Genomic DNA, 22,907 nt, shown 5'->3' on the forward strand with positions numbered 1-22,907 from the left:
GCCCTGCGCACCGCTGACAACAGGGGCATGTAAAAGTGGACACCCCGGGCACACCCCGGCACACCGCTATTAAAGGGAAAGTCCCCCATGCAGATGCTAAATTTAGATGCTTTAGCGTCAGAAAACCAGACTACCTGCTAGCCGCTAACAAGCCGGGGTTTCTGGACTTAGACGCTAAAGCCCGGCTTGTTACCCCGGCTTGTTAGCGGGCACTTTCTATTCTCAGGAGGAGGATCTGATCTAAATGATTTTCTGAACTGGTGCGGGAATCTATCTTTAGGGGTGTCTGTATCATGGAGACCTAGAGATTGTAGTGTTTGTAGTAATGTAGTGCTTGTAGTACTTCTTTCGGGTGCGGGATGACTGCCAGACAGTTGAGATTCCGACATCGAAATCCCGACTGTTTAAATGCCTGACAGTTGCGATCCAGACTGACAGGGGCTATTCTCTCTTGTGGGGGTCCACAACCCCCATAGAGGGAGAATAGAAGCTGTAGTGAGTGAAGTGAGCCACCGAGCCCACAGCATGGCGAGCGTAGCGAGCCCGTAAGGGGCTTCTTTGTGCTTGCCCCTCTGTTGGAGCACTGGCAGTCGGGATTCTGATGTCGGGATACCAATCAGGTGCTAACTGTAATTTTTATATACTGGTCTAGTTAGAAGCTTCGTCTTGCATGATACATCTCCCCCTAAGAGAGGACTACAGGACACAACCAGCAGTATGGATACAGGGTTCACATTTGCATCTGTGTGCAGAGGCCTACAGTACTCCCGGAGGAGGAGGGGTACCAGCAGAACCTAGATTGCCACAAACATTGCAGCCACCTTCGTACAGTTCAGGGTGCAGCTTCTCTGTGTATATCTGAGAACGGTGACTTGTTATCTTGGCAGCTCCTCCTGATGTCAGATACACTGCATGAGCTTTCAAGAAGACAACGATTACTGCTCTCCATAATAGACAGGGAAGCTCTTGTTACTGAGAAGCTCCTCTAAGCCTTGTTACCCAGAACCCTCTCTCCTCGCCTGGCCTGTAGGAGATGAAAGGCACCTTTGTCAGAGGTTGGTAAGATGCTACTTCAGTGTTAGCCTATAAGCACTGGCTGGTATTTCTGCAATAGCTGCAAGTGACAAACTGACTAGTAGCGAAAAAGAAAAACCCCAGCACTGCTTTCCCACCACATGTGGTGGTGCAATAACAGCTTTGTTCCCTAATTCTTATTTCTTTAATGATTACATATGGGGGAGATAGTAGGAGGGCTGGTTGTTTTCAGGCTTCCATGGTTAAGGCTTAGATTTGGTTACAAATAAAACCGTTATATTACCCCGATCTGCTGAACCCATGAAAGACACCCTCTTTATTTTCTAAAATATTATGAACCAGTTAGAAGAACTATTCCTGTTCATCCAGTGCAGTTCACATGTAAAGATTAGGAAAATGTAATGTTCAGGGCTAAATATGGACAGCAGGAAAAACTCGGACATGCTTGAGGTCCACATAATGTAGTCTTTGGAAATGACCTCATGTGAGTCAGCTGCCCGTCCCATGCAGGCTTCATCACACCTGCGTACGCATGGGGATGCCCAGCGTTTTTCTGGGTGCACTCACCATTTTTGTGGGCACGCCTAGGAAATGGTGGGCGTCCCCATGCGCCATACCTGTCTGCCCATTGCCCCTCCCCCTCCAACTGTGATAGTCACCGAAGGCGTTCACACAGAGACCCGGCACATGCGTATAATCGCCCATACACCTGCGCATACACCACCGCACCATCTGTCCCCGGGGCGAATACGCTGGGGACTGAGTGATGCTGAATCACCCCCTATATATATGCTATTACATATCTATAGTACTACACCTCTGGCATCCCTATGTTTGTGGGTTCCATCTTACCTGAGCAGGGGAAAAGCACCTCAAGCTACGGTGCCCCTCTGTGGCCGGTCTTCCTCCATGCCCACCAGTATCCAGAGAGGAAACCGGTGATGTCTGAGAACAAAGGCCATGAGCCAGCTCCATTTCAATCTCAGCGTCCAGTTCGGCATCCTCCTGAGCTTCTTTATTGCTGTCATCCAAGTGCTTCATCAATACGGCCACCACCACATTTATAAGTACAAACTGGGCTGTGAGCACGAAGCTTACAAAATAGAGCGGGGAGATGAACTGGAGGTTGCTCAAGCAGCTGCGGTCATCATTGGTACAGTCACGTAGAGTATCCTGGTGACAATTCATAAAGAATTTGCATTCATGTATTTCTTTTGTCCATATGATGTTATGACACACATACTATTCATGATGTCAATGCATTAGCAAGAAATGATAATTGGCAATTCATAACACCGGAGAAAGGGCATCTGCCTCTGAAACATCACTAGATTTGGACCATTTTGTTGCTATATGAATATTGTTTCAGACCAATATATACATATTATTACAGATAATACTTTCAGGAGTAAATTTAATAAGACGGGAGTTCTATTGAAGATGGGATGTTTTTATTTATATGTTTCATAGGTGTATGAGGACACAGGGGTAGATGTATGAAGCAGTGATAAGGGAGAAGTGAGCCAGAGGAGAAGTGGCCCATGTCAACCAATCAGCACTGAAATAGCATCTACAATTTGCATGATATAAAATTATACAGAGCAGCTTTATTGCTGATTGGTTCCCATGGGCCACATCTCCTTCCTTATCACTGCTTCATACATTACATCTACCACACAGTTAGCTTTCCATAAACTATATCTTGCTTGTATATACTCCAGATAGGAAAACATGAGAACATCACAAAAGTTGTTGCTGTCCTACATGGCTAATTGGACAATGCTAATGAACAATTTATGACAATGCAAGACCTGTCCACTCATTTGATACCTTCATTATTCCATTCCAATTATCTCCAGTAGAAACCTGGAAAAGGGTCAGGAAGGCCATACCAAAATTCTCAAAAGTGGCATGGCGGCTCATTCCTACACACGGGTGGTCGGCATTGCATACTGTGGAGGGAAGAGCAAGACGCGTATATCATTTTTGAGACACATGACATTCAAGAACTGTCTACATCAATACCTTAACTATCTATGTATAAGTTACCCACCAAGTTTCCCAAACAGCTCAACTCCCAAAGCAGCATAAATAAAGAACAGAAGCATGAAGAGCAGCCCCAGGTTTCCTACCTGAAACAGAAAACAGGACAATTACCTCAGAACATAAACAATACAATATATAGCAATACAAGCCACATGAAGATAAGGGAAGGAGAAATTGTCTAATGGCAGAAACGTAAACATTGATGAGGAAAAAATAAATCACATAGGGGGTAATTCATCATAGCTCAGGCGGGGTCTAAATTCAGCCCTGTTCCAATGTTGGGGGTCACAGTCGACAAGGCGTCCAAACGGGTAGTGGAGGAAGGGGGGGGGGGGCAGGGGAACGCAGGCGAGCCGAAGCCTAGACGGGCAATTATTTCCGAAAGGGAGAGAAATCATTTGAGGGTCCCCTTCAGGTTGTATGCTAGGGCATGTGTTTGCATACACCCTCTCGCATGTTACTGAGTGGATTTGGAGGCGGGGGGGGGGGGGCATTCGATTGTGTGGTGGGTGGCGTTAAGCCTCTCAGTAAGCAGCGAATGATACTGCATTGCGTGCAGTCCTGAATCACCCCTATAGTTTGTAACATCTTTCACATGAATCTAAAGTATCAAAGGTTTACATGCTGCACAACATCTTTAAAATAGAGCAGACAGTCAGGTCACCAGCAGCTGGAGACTCCGATGCTTCTGGGAATTAGACAACAGCTTCTGCCGATTAGTAAATGTAAGAGAACAACTGGTAAATGGGACAAAAGAGGAAAGAGCAGAGACAGGTCTATGTATTGGTAGAACACCAGTGTGTGTGCAAGGCCTCGGGAGAGTTAGCTATTGTACGAACAGCAATATGGAGTAGGAATCAGCTGATCTGCTGCAGGAACGGTGATCTGATTTGAAATCGATGTCGTTGTTGTCTGTTTTTGTTCTTTTCTTAATGACCACCTAAGATTCACAGGAGTAAGGCTTGCTAGGGGCCAGCTCATCCATCAGGAGACTGACACAAATCTCATTACACCGTCTGTCATTCCCACCCATTTCAAGTGAAATGCATCTGGAGTTTTCAGTCTCAATCATGTTGGTTTGGGGAGTTTTGCTCCCTTAGGGGAAAGGAGATAGAGAATTGGAAGCAATCAGTAGCAGATGAAGAGAAGTATTGATCAAAGAGGTGGTGGCACAGGAATGATGATATCCAAAGTAAGGAAAGGAAAGACAGCAGAGCAGCTGCATAAGTAACAGACCTGTTCGCTCTGCTGAGAATTTGCAGCCCGAGCGATTATGGGATGACAGTGCATGCGCATGGTACGCTGTGCGTCTGCGCGAGCTGTCTGTATGAACAGATCTAGCGAAGGCTAGCCTTTGTGGTCCGTTCACAGGGTGATTGACACCCTGTGGCCGTTTGGCAGCGTTTTCTAGTAGTGCTCCAGACTACTCAGGCCTTCCCCAGCCGTTGGGAGGGAGGATCACTGACATCATCATCAGCCTCCTCCTTCCCACGGCCTTGGCAGTGCTGGGTAATCATACACATCCGCGGGGGGGAGCTTGTGTTTGTTGGGTGGTGTTAACTTGCTCCTTAGGCTCTGTATATACACAGCCCAATATGTGTCATTTTCCCTGAATCCCTGCGCAGGTATGTGAACAGATGTGTACACTTCTGTTGGCATGCAGCCGCACAGAAGAGAAATCACTGAGCCACAGCACACAGCTGTCGCCTGACCCAGGAGTCAATTGGTGGCTGCACATATCCACGCAATATCCTCTGCCCACTCCGAACAGGCAGAAGAACACCAGCGTTTCTATGGGCGAACCCACCAATTTTTGTGGGCACACCCATTTAACAACAGGGGTCCACCCTGGAATGACTGTCAGCCACCTAGTGTACAGCCAGCAAAGTCTTCACATTGGTCCATATGCTAGGAGAACCCATACATGCACACAGCATTCCAGATATCTAATATACATACATATATATATATATATATATATATATATATATATATATATATATATATATACAGTATATTGCTATGCAAAATCAGGAGAAGATCAGATATATACAAATGGAGATGGGCCCATCCTTGGCCGGTGCTCGCCAGATCCCTTTCACCGGTGAGCGCCGGCGATAGAGACCGGGATGTGCGTGTGTCTCACGCGCATTCCAGTATCACGGCGGCTGGGCAGCGTCTCCCTGCCCGTCTCCACTTCAGGGAGAAGCTACCCAGTTTGGGGGGGGGGGGCGAGGGGGACCGGTAGCGACGGAGGGGGATGCAGCAGGGACGCTGGCGGGGGATGGCGGTAGAATGAGCCCGGCTACATCTGTAGGCCCAATTACATAATTGTCAAGCAGTCATAGATGACTGTACATCTACAGTACACAGTGTAATCTCTGTCTATTCCATCAAGCCCACAAGCTACTCTTTTACAGGCTAATAATAATCTAATATTAAACACTCCGACATGACTTCTTCAAATGACATTATGCTCTGATCCAGTTATTCTTACTTAATTTACTAGAACAGTTACATATGCTACATTATTTAGTAGGTATTGAATAAAAATTCCCTAACTTCCGTCAATGAACAAATTAATTACTGTTCTTCATCACAGGTAACTGCAATAGTAAATTACAGGGGAAGAGGTATAATTTGGATGAGTCTGCATTTCTAGTCATCTTGGGGCTGATTCGGGCTTGAGAGTACAGCAAATAAAGCAAGTGACTTTAAACTTTGACAAACCATTTTGCAATACAAAGGTGCAGATACATTTATTATTTCTGCAGGCAGGATAAATGGGATGGTACTGATATATCGTCACTCACCATCCTGACTGACAGAATGCCGACAGGAATATCTCGATGTTCAAAATCCTGATAGATCCTTGTGTATTATAACCCCATCCCTAAGCATCCCTTTCCGCAGCCTAAGCCTAACCTTTCCCTCCCCCCAGCCTAACACCAACTTCCATTGGGACGGTGACTGCCGGGATGTTAACTACATCATCCCAGGTTACACACTGGCTGCTTTTGCATTAGTAATGTGGTAAACCTAAGGCTTTGCGTCTCATATTGTTGTTTCATTTTGTTCTAACAAGCTTTTTTACATTTATAATTGTTGAGTCCTGAGAATTCTTCAATATGGGTCAATATGTATTTACTGATGACATACTGTACTATTGGTCTGATTCATGTTCTATCGGTCTCTGGTGTATTTGACCCGGGGACTTATTGTACGGGTCTGCCCATGCGCGTATTTGCAACATGTTCAGGGCCACTGCATGAACGCCTTTGGTGACTATCTGGGCATTGCCCTGGGAACACAGGTGGGCTGATGCCTGCTGGGGGTGGACGGCTGACGTCACTGGACATCCGCGCCTGTCCCCTCATTGGCGGACGCCAAATAAAAGTCTGCTTAGACTGACTTATTTCTGAAGGGGAGAGGAATCATTTGATGGTCAGAGATTGTCACAATGATTATTCTCCCCTTCATCCGCATGCAAGGGAATGTGTCCGTGTATATCCCCTCCGCAGCAGGGGGGGGGGGGGGGGCAGGTGTTCGGCCGGGCGGCGTTTAGCCGCTCGCTAAGCAGAGAACAACCGCTGCTTAGCGAGCAGTGTTGAATCACCCCCTATAAACACAATGTCTAGGGCACAGTATATTTCATATGGTTACTGATATATTGGATCTATAATCAGGGCCGGCTCGAGACCTACTCGATTTTTCGAAGCACCCCCCCCAAATGCAGCGATCGTGCTCCATTATACATATGCTACACACTGTGATGCCCATTATACATATGCCACACACCGTGATGCCCATTATACATATGCCATATACCGTGATGCCCATTATACATATGCCACACGCTGTGATGCCTATTACATATTATGGCACATACTGTAAGTGCCACTTACCTACATGCTCATTGCTAGCAGGTTCTTTCTCAATGCCAGGAGTTACATACTCGGTTCCAGGGGTCATGTGCTCAATGCCCGAGGCTTCCTGCTAGATGCCAGGGGCATCATACTCAATGCCAAAGAGGTTTTATGCTGGTTGCAAAGGGGGTTTACATGCTCCTTGCCACGGGGAAGCAGTCTGACAGCCGGGCAGATAGTGGTGGGTTGCCCTGCTATCTAAAGAGTGGGTCCACGGCTGTTTGAAATCTGACGCCGGGTCGACAGCCAATAGGCACTTGTGGCCCGCCAGCCAATTATGAACAGCAGGGGTGGTTTATGATTGGCTGTCGGGCTGCAAGCTCCTATTGGCTGGTGGACCAGTGTAATATTTCAAACAGAAGGGAGTGGGACACGCTCTGAAGACATCTGGGCACTTCTGCCCGGCTGTTACACTGTTTAAATGCAGCCACTTGCTTCCTACCTTACCTTGCGGGAAACGAGTCCCTGCTCCTCAACTTCTTCATTGATATTTAGGAAGATGCCACAGAAGCTCTTACACAGTGCCAGAGACTTTCCTTTAATGAGTGGGTGCCATCTTCCTGAAGATATATATAGGAAGATGGCACCGGCCTTAAGTATATGTATACTCTTAGGGAAGGAGGCAGAGGACCTGTGCCCCCACCAGGCCCCTCCCACAGCCCGGGCTGAGGTAAATAATTCGCTCTCCCCCCACCGGAGCCTTTGCATATGATCCTTAGAATCCTGACCCATAGCATGTAAAGTACAAAAACAAACAATATACATTTGCAAAGCTGACTGACTTGCATTCAGTTCTGCATCAGCTACCATAGCTTCTGATATTCAACCCTGAAAGGATCATAACCTCTGTATTATTAGTATTACCAGTTACTTATATAGCGCACACATATTCCGCAGCGCTTTACAGAGAATATTTGAACGTTCACATCAGTCCCTGCCCCAGTGGAGCTTACACTCTATATTCCCTACCACATGTACACGCACACAGACATTCTAGGGTTATTTGTTGGGAGCCAATTAGCCTACCAGTATATTTTTGGATTGTGGGAGGAAATCGGAGTACCCGGAGGAAATGATTGTAAATGATTGCCACTTTTAAAAATATGGGAAATCTCTTCCAAAATCTCTCACCTTCTGAATCTCTTACCTGATTAAATTTGGTCCAATGTATTTGTCTAAATTACATTTTTATTGCATTTAATGGTTCCTGTGAAGTCCTCCCTTCTCAGTTTGCTCCCATTTACATTTATAACATCTGCTGGCACTTGTGTACAGCATGGCGCCGTGCATTTGTGTGCCCTTGCGGGCTCGCCATGCTATCTAAAATCAACTCTATGCCAACGTGGATAGTGGGGGTACGAACTACATACGTTGGCATGGAGTTTTAAGCCCCGCAGCTGGACACAGATGCATGGCGCCATGATGGCGCCGTGAAACGACACAAGTACCAACCTGCTTCTAGTAGAATCTATTGCAGGGTCGCCTACTTTCAGGTCTGCCTCTTGGCCCCCAGAATGGTGGGCAAGTCCCCCGCAATGCAGTCAGTCTCCAGCACCCTTCCCCCCAGTCCGCGGGGTCCACAGGGATGAAATTATGCAAATTGTGTAATCGTAGCACCGCCCCCTGTATTACCGACGCGGCCACGATAGTGCGATAGTGCTGGCCATGCCTCCAAACATAGATCTTCCCATAACCGCCACCCCACCTCTTTTATGATACCCCCAGCAGCCCCGGACCCAAGGGTGTAACTATCATAGGTGCAAGGGGTGCAGCTGCTATGGGGCCCAGAGCTGAAGGGGGCCCATCTTTACTGTATAAGTAATATGTTTTACATACATTTATCACCATCAGTTGAGGGCCCTTACACACTTTTGCTATGGGGCCTACGAATATCTAGTTACGCCCCTGCTGGCAGGACCCCTGCTTGGAGCTGGCTGCCCTCTCCCAGAGAGGACAGCCTAAAAGTAGGCCAGCCTGATCTATTGAAAGTCATTCAAATGAAATTCCTAATGTGTAAGTGCATACATTGTTAAATAAAACCATTACTAAATGCATGTCACAAAACAAATTCAAATATATTTAGGCAACAGTTTTTTTCTTTAAGGACATTGTATTGCACACCTTGGTCCACACTAAATGCACAGCAATACCTGATCCTGCATGACAATTTGCTGTGGAGAAATGAGCATCCTGTGTATAATCACGGCTGTTTTGTGTGCAGCTTCACAAAGGATGTTAAAGATATCGTGACCTTACCACAGAGGTCAGGCTTTTCATTACCTGCGGCAAAGCTTGTACGACAGTGTCCAGTAATGCCCTCATCCCTGTTGCCATTTTCAGCAGCTTCAGCACTGTAAGTTGGAGACAAATAATAAGAACACAATGTCACAATGTGTGAGTTTCAATAGAGCAGGCAAACCTGAGCCCGACAATCTTCATTTAGTTGAGCCTATTCTGCCTCTGGAGAGTTTATTTATACTAAAGAGCTACAAAGAAATAGCCTAATTTAAATCCTAATGATATGGCTGCTCTACAATAAGCTGAAACTTTATTTATACACCTTTCACACAGCAAATGCCGGGTCACACCCATCCCTGAAGCGACCCAGCATTTGTGGTGTTAAGCTGCTCACAGCGACCCAGCTTATAAGGTGACGCTGCTGCCTTCTCCTGTGAAGTGAACAGGACCCGGGTTGTACCTGTTCACACTGCCCAGCAACCCAGGATTACTGGGTTGCTGGACTCAGGATATTCAAAATGGCCCTTTGACACCGCACGCAGACCCGGGTCGACCTGGCAACAACCTGGGCTTGACCCAGGTAATTTGTGCGAGTTGAGAGGGGTATTAACCACTGCAAGAAGATTTCAGTCTTGTTACCTCTAGTGATGCGCAGCACCCTCATGATACGAATAATGGTGGGATTGATAGGTAAAGCAGCATTGATCTCAATTTCTTCCAAAGTAATTCCCATTACAGAGAGGAGCACAATGGCCAAGTCCAACTGGTTCCACCTTTATGACAATAAAACAAGATTCATGCAATAAGACATAAGGCTAACACACTGTTAATAACAATTATGCATGAACAGGTGCTTTCTAAATCAATGTTTTGGGATGTTCTTTCCCATGTTGGGTAGACCATGCAATGGCTATGTTAATGCCCCAATATACAGTACTAGTCCGGCTTTTCATTGGCTAGAAGTTGCACACAATTTTTTTCTGGAACACTCCAGCAGCTTCCTGGGCAGCAGGATCGCAAATGATACACTGCATGCCGTCCCTTTGAATACAATGTATCGTATGCGGTCTCAGTCATGGCTGCGGGATCCGATACATTGTTGTGCTAGCCATGGCAATCTCCAGCTCTGATTCAATGTGCACAGGATGGTGCATCGGATCAGAATTGGAGGTAAGAGATATACAAGGTTTGACACTTTTCACGCAATTTTTCAGCTCGATGAGTCGGAATCAGGTGAAGAGGGTTAAATCGCACTAGTGTATGGGCACCTTTGCTGTGAGATTACATAGAGTAGAATACTAGTAGTGGTAAAGCATCATGCCTATCTTGGGCCTACCGTGGCATATTCTGGGCACGTGGTGTGTGGTACGTGTCCACCCTTGACCCATGATGTCTTGTGCAATTGTTCCCATCATAGAAACATTGTTGCCTCTTATGCAGGGGCTAATGCAGGATTCTGTGTAGGGGATTACAGCACTCAGACAGAAAGACAGACAAACAGCAGACTTGGTAGCAAAGTCTGCTGTCACTGGGCATGTGCAGCTGCTCCATTCCAAGCCTTATACTGCATCTACTGGCTGCTGGCCAGGCTGTGGGGGGAAAAGGTTTCTGGGCAACTGGAAACCCTCCTGCATTTGCCTATCTTATGGTTTCCACAGACAGACTCAAACAGTTTTGTTTGCAGCTCCACAGAGCTGAATATAACAATTTGGGAGATATGTGACCTGGGCCCTTATTCTGATCGGTGCGGATATTCCCGCATTCTTACGGTGCGGTCCGCACGCCACGGTGTTTTGCCGCGTGCGGCCATCGTCCGTAGAAACGCCCACGTGTCCTCCGCATTCGGACGGACTCACTCTTTAAGAACAGGGCGTGTTTACGGACGACATACAAACCATGCGTGTGCGGGAGAAACACTCAGATTCGGCACGGTATTACAGAGTATTACAGAGTATGCTCGGGAATACCGCATCCGAACGGGAGCCAAGCGGTGCTACCGCACGTAAGCGGAGTATTTACGCCAAACAACCCACTATGAAGTATCTTCTGCTATACATCACATGACCCACTTATTCAATTACCTATCCTCATAAAAAACTGCTTATTTGGAATTGGAATCAATTAGATTCCAATATATCCTTACAAGCATGCCTAACACATGCATTGCACACATTAACCCTTACAGCAATTGAAGTGCAATGGTTTCAATTAAAGCACTGACAAGCGTCCTATTAGTGAGTAATGAGTAAAGGAGTAGATTCTATTGGGTTCAGGTGTTAATGGTTGTAGTCATTAGGCGTACGTTCGCCTACCGCATGAACGAGTGGTGTCCGCAAAGCAATAGTACACTTGTGGACACCGCACATTTCTGCCCTTTTTGATCGCGTGCATTCGGAGTGGTTTCCGAATGTACGCCCCCCAACATAAGTGTACTCCCCCGTGTCCGCCCATGTTTCCGCCCCGTTTTGCCCACTTTGAAACTACGCCCATGTGCCATTCCGCATGACGCCCATAATACGCCCATATTTCCCGACTGATTGCGGCCAACAGTTTTGGACGGGATTTTGCCGAACTGGTACGGAGTCTAGGCGTGGCACATGCGCGTTGCGTTCTCCACGCATGCGCAGACGGCGAAAAGACGCGATCCGTAAGAATGCGGTAAAGTCCGCGTCAATCAGAATAAGGGCCATGATGAGGTGTCACTGCAGCGTTTTCCGGATATTACAACTTCACTTTGCCATAATCTCCACTTGTCCTCTTAAAGTCTAGAAACCTTGCACTCAGACTTAAGTAATTAGTTCTATAGACTAATAAAACGGCCTCGCTAGTATTCTCATGACACTATTTAGTAAACATACAGGTGACAAATCATATGGACGTACTATACGCTTAGAGCATTATGATCATTTAGGTTTATACAGCAGAGCATTGAAATTGATGTCAGTGTCAATCTGTGAACCAAAAACCTCTTAGTATTCCCTCTAGACAGAAAGTTATTCAATGTAAAAAGAAATGCACTGTGTATAAAAACTAAATATAAGTCTTTTGGTCTATTACGAATGCAACAGAACTCTCTCTTCTCAGTCACTGGTTTTAATTAGGTGAATGGTCTCTGTCCAGGTGGAGTGCCAATGTGTTAATGCCATGTGACAGATATTACTCATGCTGTATAGCGCTCAGTAGGGAAGACAGCAACACGAGAAGGCTTACACATAATACTGCAAATTCATCAAACACGCCTGGGGCACTCAGCTGCATTTCACAGCGCAAGCACCTAAGCTAATTACGCTGTTCACTGAGATTGGGGCATCATTAATGAAGTCTGCAAAGTAATCTCTTCCGCTACCCCAAGTACACCCCACTGATCGGGGGCACAGATGATTCCTAGTCAATTAAAATATTTTCAGTATCAGTTTGCAATGTATCTATCACTATCAGTCAAAAGATGCAATTAGTTCCCAAAGGCAATTACTATGCAGTATCAATAAACCCATTACATTCCTAATGATGAGATGAATAAATTGTATACATTCAGGAACGCTAGACCTTGATCATAAAATACACCCATTGGGAAATTTTGGTACTTGTTTCCTAGCACGACGCCCATCGCATTGTATACCATAACACTGAATAAGGTATACGATGGTATGCGATGCGACGCGATGTTGTACAATAAAATATTGCATCGCATCGTATGCCATACAATCGTATACGATTTTTGATTGTACAAGCACCCTGATCGGTCCTTACAATGTGAAATGGGCCCCCATAGTCAACGCCACCCCCAGGATCAATGCCAACCCAAAGCGTGGCGAGCGCAGCGAGCCCACGAGGGGTGATGGTATGCATCCTCCGATCTTTCCATACCCCCACTATCCACATAAGCATGAAGCTGATTATAGATAGTGTGGCGAGCGCAGCGAGCCACCAAGCCCGAAGCGTGGCTAAAATCAACTCCACCCCGACGTGGATAGTGGGGGTATGAAAAGGTGGGAGGACGCATACCGCCACCCCTCGCAGGCTCGCTGCGCTTGCCACGCTTTGGGTTGGCGTTGATCGTGGGGGTGGCGTTAAGTATGGGGGGCCATTTAACATTGTAAGGACCCATCAGGGTGGTTGTACAATAAAAAATAGTATACCATCGCATCGCATGCATCGTATGCGGCTATATGGCATGTGATTCGATGTGGTCGCATAAGATGCCATAAGATGAAAATATTGGGCGCCGTGCTAGGAAACAAGTACCGAAATTTCTAATAATTACAGTAGTGACATAGGGCCTGATTCCGGTTCACTCGATATGATGGAAACATCGCAGCTTATTGAGTTCCAGAGAGGCCGCCCCGACAAAAAATCCACCAAAAAATCCACACATCGGACCATCCGCATCGCCATGGGAATGCCCATTGTTTGCATGGGGACGCCCATGAAACGTTGGGCCTTCCCATGGGTGACTATGCATAGTCACCAAAGCCATTTGCATATTATGCGCATGTGCATAACAAAAACATTGGTCCCCATTGCGAATTCGCCAGGGACCAAATGAATAAGAATGACCCCCATAATTCTGCCTCTTGAATTGGAAGCATTTGGCAATACTACCGGTACAGGCAGCTGAATGACCGCTGACCTATGATAAAAGCAGGTTAAGGAGTACTGTTTGTTAATAGCAGTTCTGGTGATTCCCAATAACTGTGACAGCTTTCTATTTTATTTAATAGATCATTGTTCAGGCAGATTCATATAATGTGCCCCAGCGATGCCACTAGCTCCTAGTATGCTCATGAATGTTGGGCTTAAGTTTTGCAAACAATTTATTAATGCTGTAATGGAATTTGCTATTCTCCAAATTTTCTTGGAGACATTTGCATACCTTTAGATATGAGTTCAGTAATCTAAGTTCAATCAGTAGGCTGAGGATGTGTTACACACTGAGTCTGATTTACTTTAGTGCTCTCATATATCCTTAGTAATCTAGGCCCAGTAGGCTGAGGATGTGTTACACACTGAGTCTGATTTACTTTAGTGCTCTCATATATCCTTAGTAATCTAGGCCCAGTAGGCTGAGGATGTGTTACACACTGAGTCTGATTTACTTTAGTGCTCTCATATATCATTGGTAATCTAGGCTTAATAGGCTGAGAATGTGTTACCTGCTGAGTCTGATTTACCGTCGTGCCCCCATATATCATTAGTAATCTAGGCTCAGTAGGCTAAGGATGTGTTTTATACTGAGTCTGATTTACCATAGTGCCCCCATATATCACTAGTAATCTAGGCACAGTAGGCTGAGGATGTGTTGCACACTGAGTCTGATTTACCATAGTGCCCCCATTTATCATTAGTAATCTAGGCTCAGAAGGCTGAAGATGTGTTACATACTGAGACTGATTTACCGTCATGCCCTCATATATCATGAGTAATCTAGGCTCAGTAGGCTAAGGATGTGTTACATACTGAGTCTGATTTACCATAGTGCCCCCATATATCACTAGTAATCTAGGCTCAGTAGGCTGAGGATTTGTTACATACTGAGTCTGATTTACCGTAGTGCTCCCATATATCATCTCATATATCATTAGTAATCTAGGCTCAGTAGGCTGAGGATGTGTTACATACTGAGTCTGATTTACCGTAGTGCCCCCATTTATCATTAGTAATCTAGGCTCAGTAGGCTGAGGATGTGTTACATACTGAGTCTGATTTACCGTAGTGCTCTCATATATCATCTCATATATCATTAGTAATCTAGGCTCAGTAGGCTGAGGATGTGTTACATACTGAGTCTGATTTACCGTAGTGCCCTCATTTATCATAAGTAATCTAGGCCCAGTAGGCTGAGGATGTGTTACACACTGTGTCTGATTTACTTTATTGCTCTCATATATCATTGGTAATCTAGGCTTAATAGGATGAGAATGTGTTACCTGCTGAGTCTGATTTACCGTCGTGCCCCCATATATCATTAGTAATCTAGGCTCAGTCGGCTAAGGATGTGTTACATACTGAGTCTGATTTACCATAGTGCCCCTATATATCACTAGTAATCTAGGCTCAGTAGGCTGAGGATTTGTTACATACTGAGTCTGATTTACCGTAGTGCTCTCATATATCATCTCATATATCATTAGTAATCTAGGCTCAGTAGGCTGAGGATGTGTTACATACTGAGTCTGATTTAACGTAGTGCCCTCATTTATCATTAGTAATCTAGGCTCAGTAGGCTGAGGATGTGTTACATACTGAGTCTGATTTATCATAGTGCTCCCATACATCATTAGTAATCTAGGCTCAGTAGGCTGAGGATGTGTTACACACTGAGTCTGATTTGCCATAATGCTCCCATACATAATTAGCAATCTATGCTCAGAAGGCTGAGGATGTGTCACACACTGAGTCTGATTTATCATAGTGCTCCAATACATCATTAGTAATCTAGGCTCAGGATGTGTTACATACTGAGCCTGATTTACCATAGTGCTCCCATACATCATCAGTAATCTAAGCTCAGTAGGCTGAGGATGTGTTACATACTGAATCTGACTTATGAGGCAGACGGTGATTAGGGATAGGCAAAGGGTGACAAGTGGAGGCATAGGACAGAGGGATGGAAGAGGCTGACAGGGATGGAATACCAAGGCAGTGTGTGGCAGAGAGGAACTAGGTTGAAGCATTGGGTGTTTTCCCTGACCCCTTCCACATCCTACACTGTGTGCTCCCATGTCCCCCTACCATCCAAAGACACATCCTGTGAAGTCTGTGCTCAGTGCACCCCTTCATCCCCCCTGCTGCTTCCCAGGACCCTCCGCCCTCTTGTTGCACTTACTTACAAGCAGTTCTTTACAGGCTTAGTTTCCTGGTCTGCTGGCTGCCTGTTTCACCTCAAAATTTCCAACAACTCAGAAGCACCAGGACCCAGGGCCGTCTTTCCCATTGGGCTTAATGGGCAGTTGCTCAGGGACCCAAGGATTGTAGAGGCACACCCCAATGGGGAAGATGGCCCTGCCATGGGGAACAGCGGCGGGCGGCAGGGATCCGGGCAGCGGGAGGGCAGGGAGCTTGATGCTGCAATCCGGGTGGCATGTGAAGGTGATCCAGGCGGCTTGTGGAGGGGATCCGGGCGGTGTGCGGAGTGGATCTGGGCGGCGTGCGGAGGGGATCCGGGTGGTGGCTGTCAGCGGTGTCCATCCGTCCAGGCTCAGACCTTGATGTAACGCTATTTCCAGAGCGGGAAGCACTGCTGATTTTGAAAAGACTGGCCGGACCCGACAGTAAATAGCGGCACATCAAGGTCTGAGTTGCCGCAGCTTGGACTCACCTCGCCACCTGCCGCTGCTTGGATCCCTGCAGCCTGAATCGCTACCCCCAGCTGCTGCACACATAGGTGGGTGGAGGCAGGGGGGGGATTGTGAGGAGGCTGGAGGCAGGGTTGTGAGGAGGGGGCGGTGTATTTTGCTGAGGGGCCCACTCTATTGTAAAGACGGCCCTGCCAGGACCTAGGTGCACCCAGTAGCAGCACCAGCAGTGGACAGGGGAGGTAAACGAGTTGTCTCCTCAGATCTCTAAGCCAGTGATTCGAGGAGTCTAAAGTAACAGACAATTTAGCTGATTTTTCATAGTCCTTGGATCACTGGCTAAGAGATCAGAGAAGTCCTCAGCCTGACCTCCAGTAACATGGAGTCTCAAACCCATGGTGAGATGGTTGCGACCCATTTTGGAGTCAGTTGACAATTATATAGAAATATGGGGGCAGTGGTATTCAGCTGTACTTTGACACAGGAGATATTTCCTATAGACCTTTGTTATTGCTTTAGTTCCTTACATTTTAGTCATGTGCACACAGTCAATTTTGCTGAAATGTTGTAATTGCTTAATAAATAAATCTTTGGTTATTTGGCATCACCCCTATTGCTATAATGTGCATGTGTACAAAACACAGACACAACTGACAAACATAATCCGACGCGATTAAAGCCAATGACATTCATGGATACATAATATATAGTACGGGTTTGAATATTCAAAAACGTCTAACCACCAGTCCATGGTAAGGAATATAATCGAGAGAGAAAATTGGGATGGGAATGAGACATTTGAGTTATGGGAAAGTTCCTTGTCCTCTTAACTTACAGTGAAAAATGTCATTGCTAAATACAGAATACATACTTAAGGAAAACAAACCTCAGTGAGAGACCCAGAAGGTCACAAAGCTGTCATCTTCGTCTAAGAATAGAGATCTTTCCCGAGAGAGCCATAAACATGAAATGCACTAATACCTTCCAAATGTTTGCTATTTCATATACAATATAACACACAGCTATCATTCAAACTACAATATTAACACCAGCACAGTGGCATATACAGTACACAACCAGGCAAAAGGTCATGTTTGGTCTAAAGTTATAATATGTGGCTATAATTAATTTCGTAGACAAAGAAAATTACTCAATTAATTTTGTGTCACAAAATGGGGATTTATACGTTGAAATTTATTTGACATAATAATATTGTAGCTAAAATGTTATTTACAAAATCAATTTACTGTTTGTATCAAATCTGCTTTGCAGCATTGCTTTTGTGACCCTATACAAATTGGTGCACCTAATTAACAAAAAATGTTTGTACAAGGTTAAACATAAGGGAGTTTATTCTGGTTGACACGCTCCCATGCAAATTTGCACCGGAGCGCAATGTTTTTCATCTGCACATGTGCATTTCTGTGCATGCGCTGTGTTCGCCGGGCGCTCGCACACAACACTGCGGGGGGGATGTGGGGTGGCGGGCCGGAAGATGCGCCTATGGGAACTCCCATCATTTCATTGGCGTTCACATGAAAATGCTGGGCGTTCTCATGCAAATGCCCCGATGACGCAGGTGACGGGGGCGGGCAGTTGACATCACCGGATGTCAGCCGCCCACCCTGTCCTCACACAGGACACACTCAAACCTAGGACACCTGAGAGTGTATTCGTTTTGCGTGTGTGCTCCACATCATTCGATGGTTGGCGACCATCAAATGATTTGGGTGTCGCCCAATAGGCTGCAAATGGATGTGTATGATACACATCCATTTACAGCCGTGTTGGCGAATTTGCCCTGCGAAGGGGGGGCGGCGTTCTGTGCGAATGATGGGCGGACTTAAAAAAGACACGCAGTGCTTCAAACATCTCAAGAGACTATGGGCTGTATTTAATGCAGCCGGCTATGGGGTTAAACAGCCGCGCTGGCCGCTCACCCTATTCAACGTTGCAGGGGAATCCTTTCTATCAGAGGATGGCGAGGATTCTCACAAACGCTGCCCGCTGCATTTAGCCGTGAGCCTCTCTGTTTTGACTGAAACGCATCATTTCCAACTCGCTGTAAAAACCCAGCAAGATGGAAACGGCGTGTGCAGGAGGGTCAGTGGAATACTGACCTGCGAGCTGTGACAGTGAGCAATCAGCACTGCTCGCCGTCACCGCTCCAAAAGAATACTGCCCTTTGTGTGACACCAAGCTATAATTACTGTACCTCCCTTTATCTGTATGTTCATAATCTCAACATCGATCTATACAACATTCCCCTCTATCTGTCTACTTTATTCCCTTTGCTTTCCTGTTTAATACAACCCCTCCCCCTTTAAATGGACATCACTCTAAGGCTACGCTCATTTTAAAAACATTGCTTTCTGTTGGAGTGACACGGTATGAACGTACAATAAGCGAAATCTATCTCAGAATGAAAAAGAAACGAGGCATATTGTTGTAAGCCTCAATTCTGATTAATGTTGTAAACCGCACAAGAGAGCTTGTAGGACTCATAAATCGATGTGGAAGTAACAGAGCAATTCCTAGATAGTAAAGTGCAGAAAGAAAACAGCTAAATTCCATGAGCTTCCTTTGTTCATCTTTAAGGTTTGGATTCTTTTTCTGTTAGTGGTTCCCAAAGAAGGTGCCACATGAAACTTGAATGGGTGCCCTGGGTTGGTGGTCAGGATACCAAAATAAATAATTTATGGCCAAAGTTATAGGCAAAACCAATGCTATTGGCTGCCAATCACAAAATATGTGAAACACAGCAATGTCTACCACTACTGAACCTGAGGGTGACCGGTAAGCCCAATTTACTAAACTTTTTTAAATTTATCAATAAGAAACTTTGAGACTAGGGTTGCCTTGAAAAAAATGTGAATACTCTAGGGTGCCTTTGGTAACCACTGTGTTAAGTGAAACCATTTTATCGTTTAAGCTTAGGGAGTTTTTAAAGTACAGGAAGTGGATCCCAAAGGCTTCCCTCCCAACTGTCACGGTACAAAAACGTTTTGTCTAGGCAGCAGTGTCCCGCAATGGGGGGGGGGGGGGAATTGGGAGTCACCCTGTCACTCCCTGTGTGCTGTGTGCATCTATTCATACAGACAAGGGGGTGGCCAAATCCCCCACAGTGACAAAAAACAAGGGCATGGATCGTAATTACGGAATGTATGAGAAGCCACTGCCCCTTATTGTGGTGCCACTCCCCATTGTTGGGCTATTTTCTAACTTGTCAACAAAATTATTCCTGGTCATTTTGGCAGCAGCCACCAACTGTATGGATCCACCAGCCCCCCTTCCTCTTTAGATATATGGATTGGCTAGATGCATATATCCAGAAAGAGAAATGCACAGTACATTTTTTTGAGGCATGGGAAAGTCTAATTGACTCTCAGTCTTCTTCTATCAAGGAAATATTCAGAATTGCTTCAACTTTACACTTTGCTATGAAACACTGGTGTTCCTATAAAACACCCCTGGTGTAATATGATTTAAAACTGGTCTTCTGAACCCCTTTGTTTAATCAACTGGCACACATACAATTCTTTAAATTGTATTTGCAGTGCCATTTTATTTTTTATGTCAATGTTGTAGTAATATGTGCTTTGAAATGGTTTCTGGCACTTATTGTGGCATTTCCCACTTTATTTTTACTTATTTATTCGTAATCTAATATGTAACAAAAAATAAGGATAACTGCTACCAGAGGTGTCACTAATAGAGATCATTTTGAATATTATATAAAAAAAAAAAAAGTATGAACTTTCGGGGAAAAAAAATTTTTTGGGGCTCAGGTCAAGTTCCATATGATTTTAAGTTACTGTAAAAATTTCAAGTTTGAGGCTGATGCAGAATGAAGTTCCTATTGATACAAAAAAATTTAAAACATTTTTTTACAGTCTCCAACTAAGTTTATAATACTTGACTTAATCTATAAATGTATAGGTTAATTTTTTATAAGAGGGCATTTATATATTAAATAACATTATCTTTATTTACTTACAATCAATTACATTCTGTGTTTTTTCAGTATGTGGGAAATCTCAGAAAGTTTAGTCTGAATATTGTATGACGGATGGTAGAAAAACACGTGAATGTCCTTGTTCTGTGCGCTGATGTATGTAATCCACTTCTCCCAGCCACCACTATCATCTGTCCAGGGACGTAACTAGGGGGGGGGGGCTGGGGGGTTATGTGCACCGGGCGCTGGAGGGGGGGGGGCGCAATACTGTCACTGACCGTCATAGGCGTGCGCAGAACATTTTATTAGGGGGTGCACCATCAAAGGGGTGTGCCTAGCACCACCTATTGGGCGTGTCTAACACCGACAATCAGGTGTGTCTACAATCATATATGGACCCTCACTACAATATAAGCCACACCATAATCTGCTGCCTCTTTCAGTTTTAATCTTCTAATTACTCTGTATAACAGTACATGCAAATACAGTCATAAACATATATGGATGACGCACAGTGGCAGAACTCTGGGAGGCAATGGAGTCACCTGCCTCCGGGCTCCTGCTCTCAAGGGGGCACCTCTCTTCCCCTGCAAGTTTAAATCCATTAATTGAAAGCCATTGAAATAGCTTCTGTGGCTTCGTTCTGAAATATATAGTGTTCTTTCTGTATAGTGTCCTATGCTGACCGTGCAGGGTACAAAAACTGTCACAGATTTGTTTTTCTCATCTCCGCCGGGTTCCTCCTGTGATATACACATATATTAGTGCCACCCAAAGGACTGAAACAGGGCATAGGTCCCTAAACCCCCCCCCCCCCCCCCCTTGGACAGAAAATGGACTGCCCCGTCCACTTGTGCTATGGACTTTGTTCATGTTCAATAAAGTTGTGAAAAAAGACCGGAAGCAGGGATAAAGTAGCAGGCTGACATGTGAGGGGTAAGGGGAAGAGAGCAGGATTAGAGGAGACTGACCTGCAGGGAGCGGAAGAGCGGAGCTGAGCTGGAGGTGTACGGCAGCAGATGGAGACACAGGCAGCAGTGAACTGCCGGGGCTGATAAAGCTGGGTGTGTGATCCCGAACCGCCCCAGAAGGCAGCAGGCGTCAGAGAAGAGAGGCGTGCTGGGAGTGACAGCCGGGTGCCTGTGTACAGCAGCCAGAGGAGACGCTACATGCTGGGAAGTGAGCCGGGCAACTGTAGCAGGCAGCCAGCGAGAGGAGAGGAGCTGCAGCGGCCGAGTTAGGAGGCGCGCAGAGAGTGACAGCTGGGATGCATGTGAAGAGACACAGCACGCGGGCAGCAGAGGAGAGAGAGCGGCATCGGTGGAGACAGGAGCCGGCATCGCAGACTGGTGCGGCGGCTCGACGGAGCACAGAGGCAGGAGAGGGGACATGATTGGCGTTCCGCGGCTGAAGGGGAGACTGCCGGGAGCAGAGAGAGAGCTGCGCTGACCCGAGCGGCAAGCAGATGAGACAGCCAGTAGATGACCGGTGAGTCCTACTGAATCCCCCCCCCCCCCCCCCTTCTAAAACTCTAGGGAGGCGCCCTTCTACACACACCCTCTTAAGAAATAGCTGATTGCCCAGACCAACCCAAAAGTTAAAGGAAAGGGGCAGCGCAAGAAGATTACCCTATCATTTAGACAGACACATTGCTGTACCAGTAGCCAGAGCCCTGCCAGACCTAGGAGGAGAAAGAAGGTTAGGGAAAGCCACTGAACCGCTACCTTATTAACCCTGTGGATTACAAATACTCTGCCAGGCCGCCCATTAGCGGTGGGGACATTCCTTTAAGAACACTATTGTTGCTTATAACTTTCATAAGGACGGTTGAACTCTATTATTCAAAGCCCCGCCGGGATACATATGAGCATATAAGTGTGAGCATATGAGCATATGAGCAAGTATGAGCATATAAGCATATAAGTGTGGGGCATATGTATAATGGGCAACATGTGTGTGGCATAAGTTTAATGGAGCATCACGGTGTGTGTCATATGTATAATGAGCATCACAGTGTGTGTCATATGTATAATGGGCATCACGGTGTGCTGCATATGTATAATGGGCATCCAGGTGTGGGGCATATGTATAATGGAGCATCACGGTGCGGATCATATTTATAATGGGCATCACAGTATGCGGCATAGGTATAATGGGCATCACGGACTATACTTTTGGGGTCATGTGTATCAGGCACTGCACTATTGGAGGCATATGTGTATCACACCTCCATTTTCCATGGCCGCACCCCATGTGGCTACAGCTCTTAGAGAGCTGACCATGCCCTCATAGTGGAAAAAATGGGGGATGTAGCCTCGCAGGAGTTCCACGGTAGTAGGTGAACACTCTAATTTGGGGCGCGTGCCGAAGTGTACTGGGGGGGCATAACGGTGTGCTATAATGTGTACTGGG

The 22,907-nt window shown here is 45.9% G+C and overlaps 1 protein-coding gene across 5 annotated transcripts in view; it reads right to left on the reverse strand.

Moving 5' to 3' along the window:
- CACNA1I (calcium voltage-gated channel subunit alpha1 I) overlaps positions 1-22,907 on the reverse strand; it is a 694,988-nt gene that overhangs the window by 41,336 nt on the left and 630,745 nt on the right. For all 5 annotated transcript variants that reach the window (XM_083156129.1, XM_083156128.1, XM_083156130.1 and 2 more), the window contains 5 exons: positions 9,885-10,018; positions 9,288-9,358; positions 3,089-3,167; positions 2,866-2,987; positions 1,888-2,208 (listed from right to left, as the gene is read on the reverse strand). In XM_083156129.1, the coding sequence (XP_083012255.1) occupies positions 1,888-2,208; positions 2,866-2,987; positions 3,089-3,167; positions 9,288-9,358; positions 9,885-10,018 (727 nt within the window). The remainder of the gene's footprint in view (positions 1-1,887; positions 2,209-2,865; positions 2,988-3,088; positions 3,168-9,287; positions 9,359-9,884; positions 10,019-22,907) is intronic.

This window comes from Crinia signifera, chromosome 8, assembly GCF_055691185.1.
Source record: "Crinia signifera chromosome 8, ASM5569118v1, whole genome shotgun sequence".
Lineage (NCBI taxonomy): Eukaryota > Metazoa > Chordata > Amphibia > Anura > Myobatrachidae > Crinia > Crinia signifera.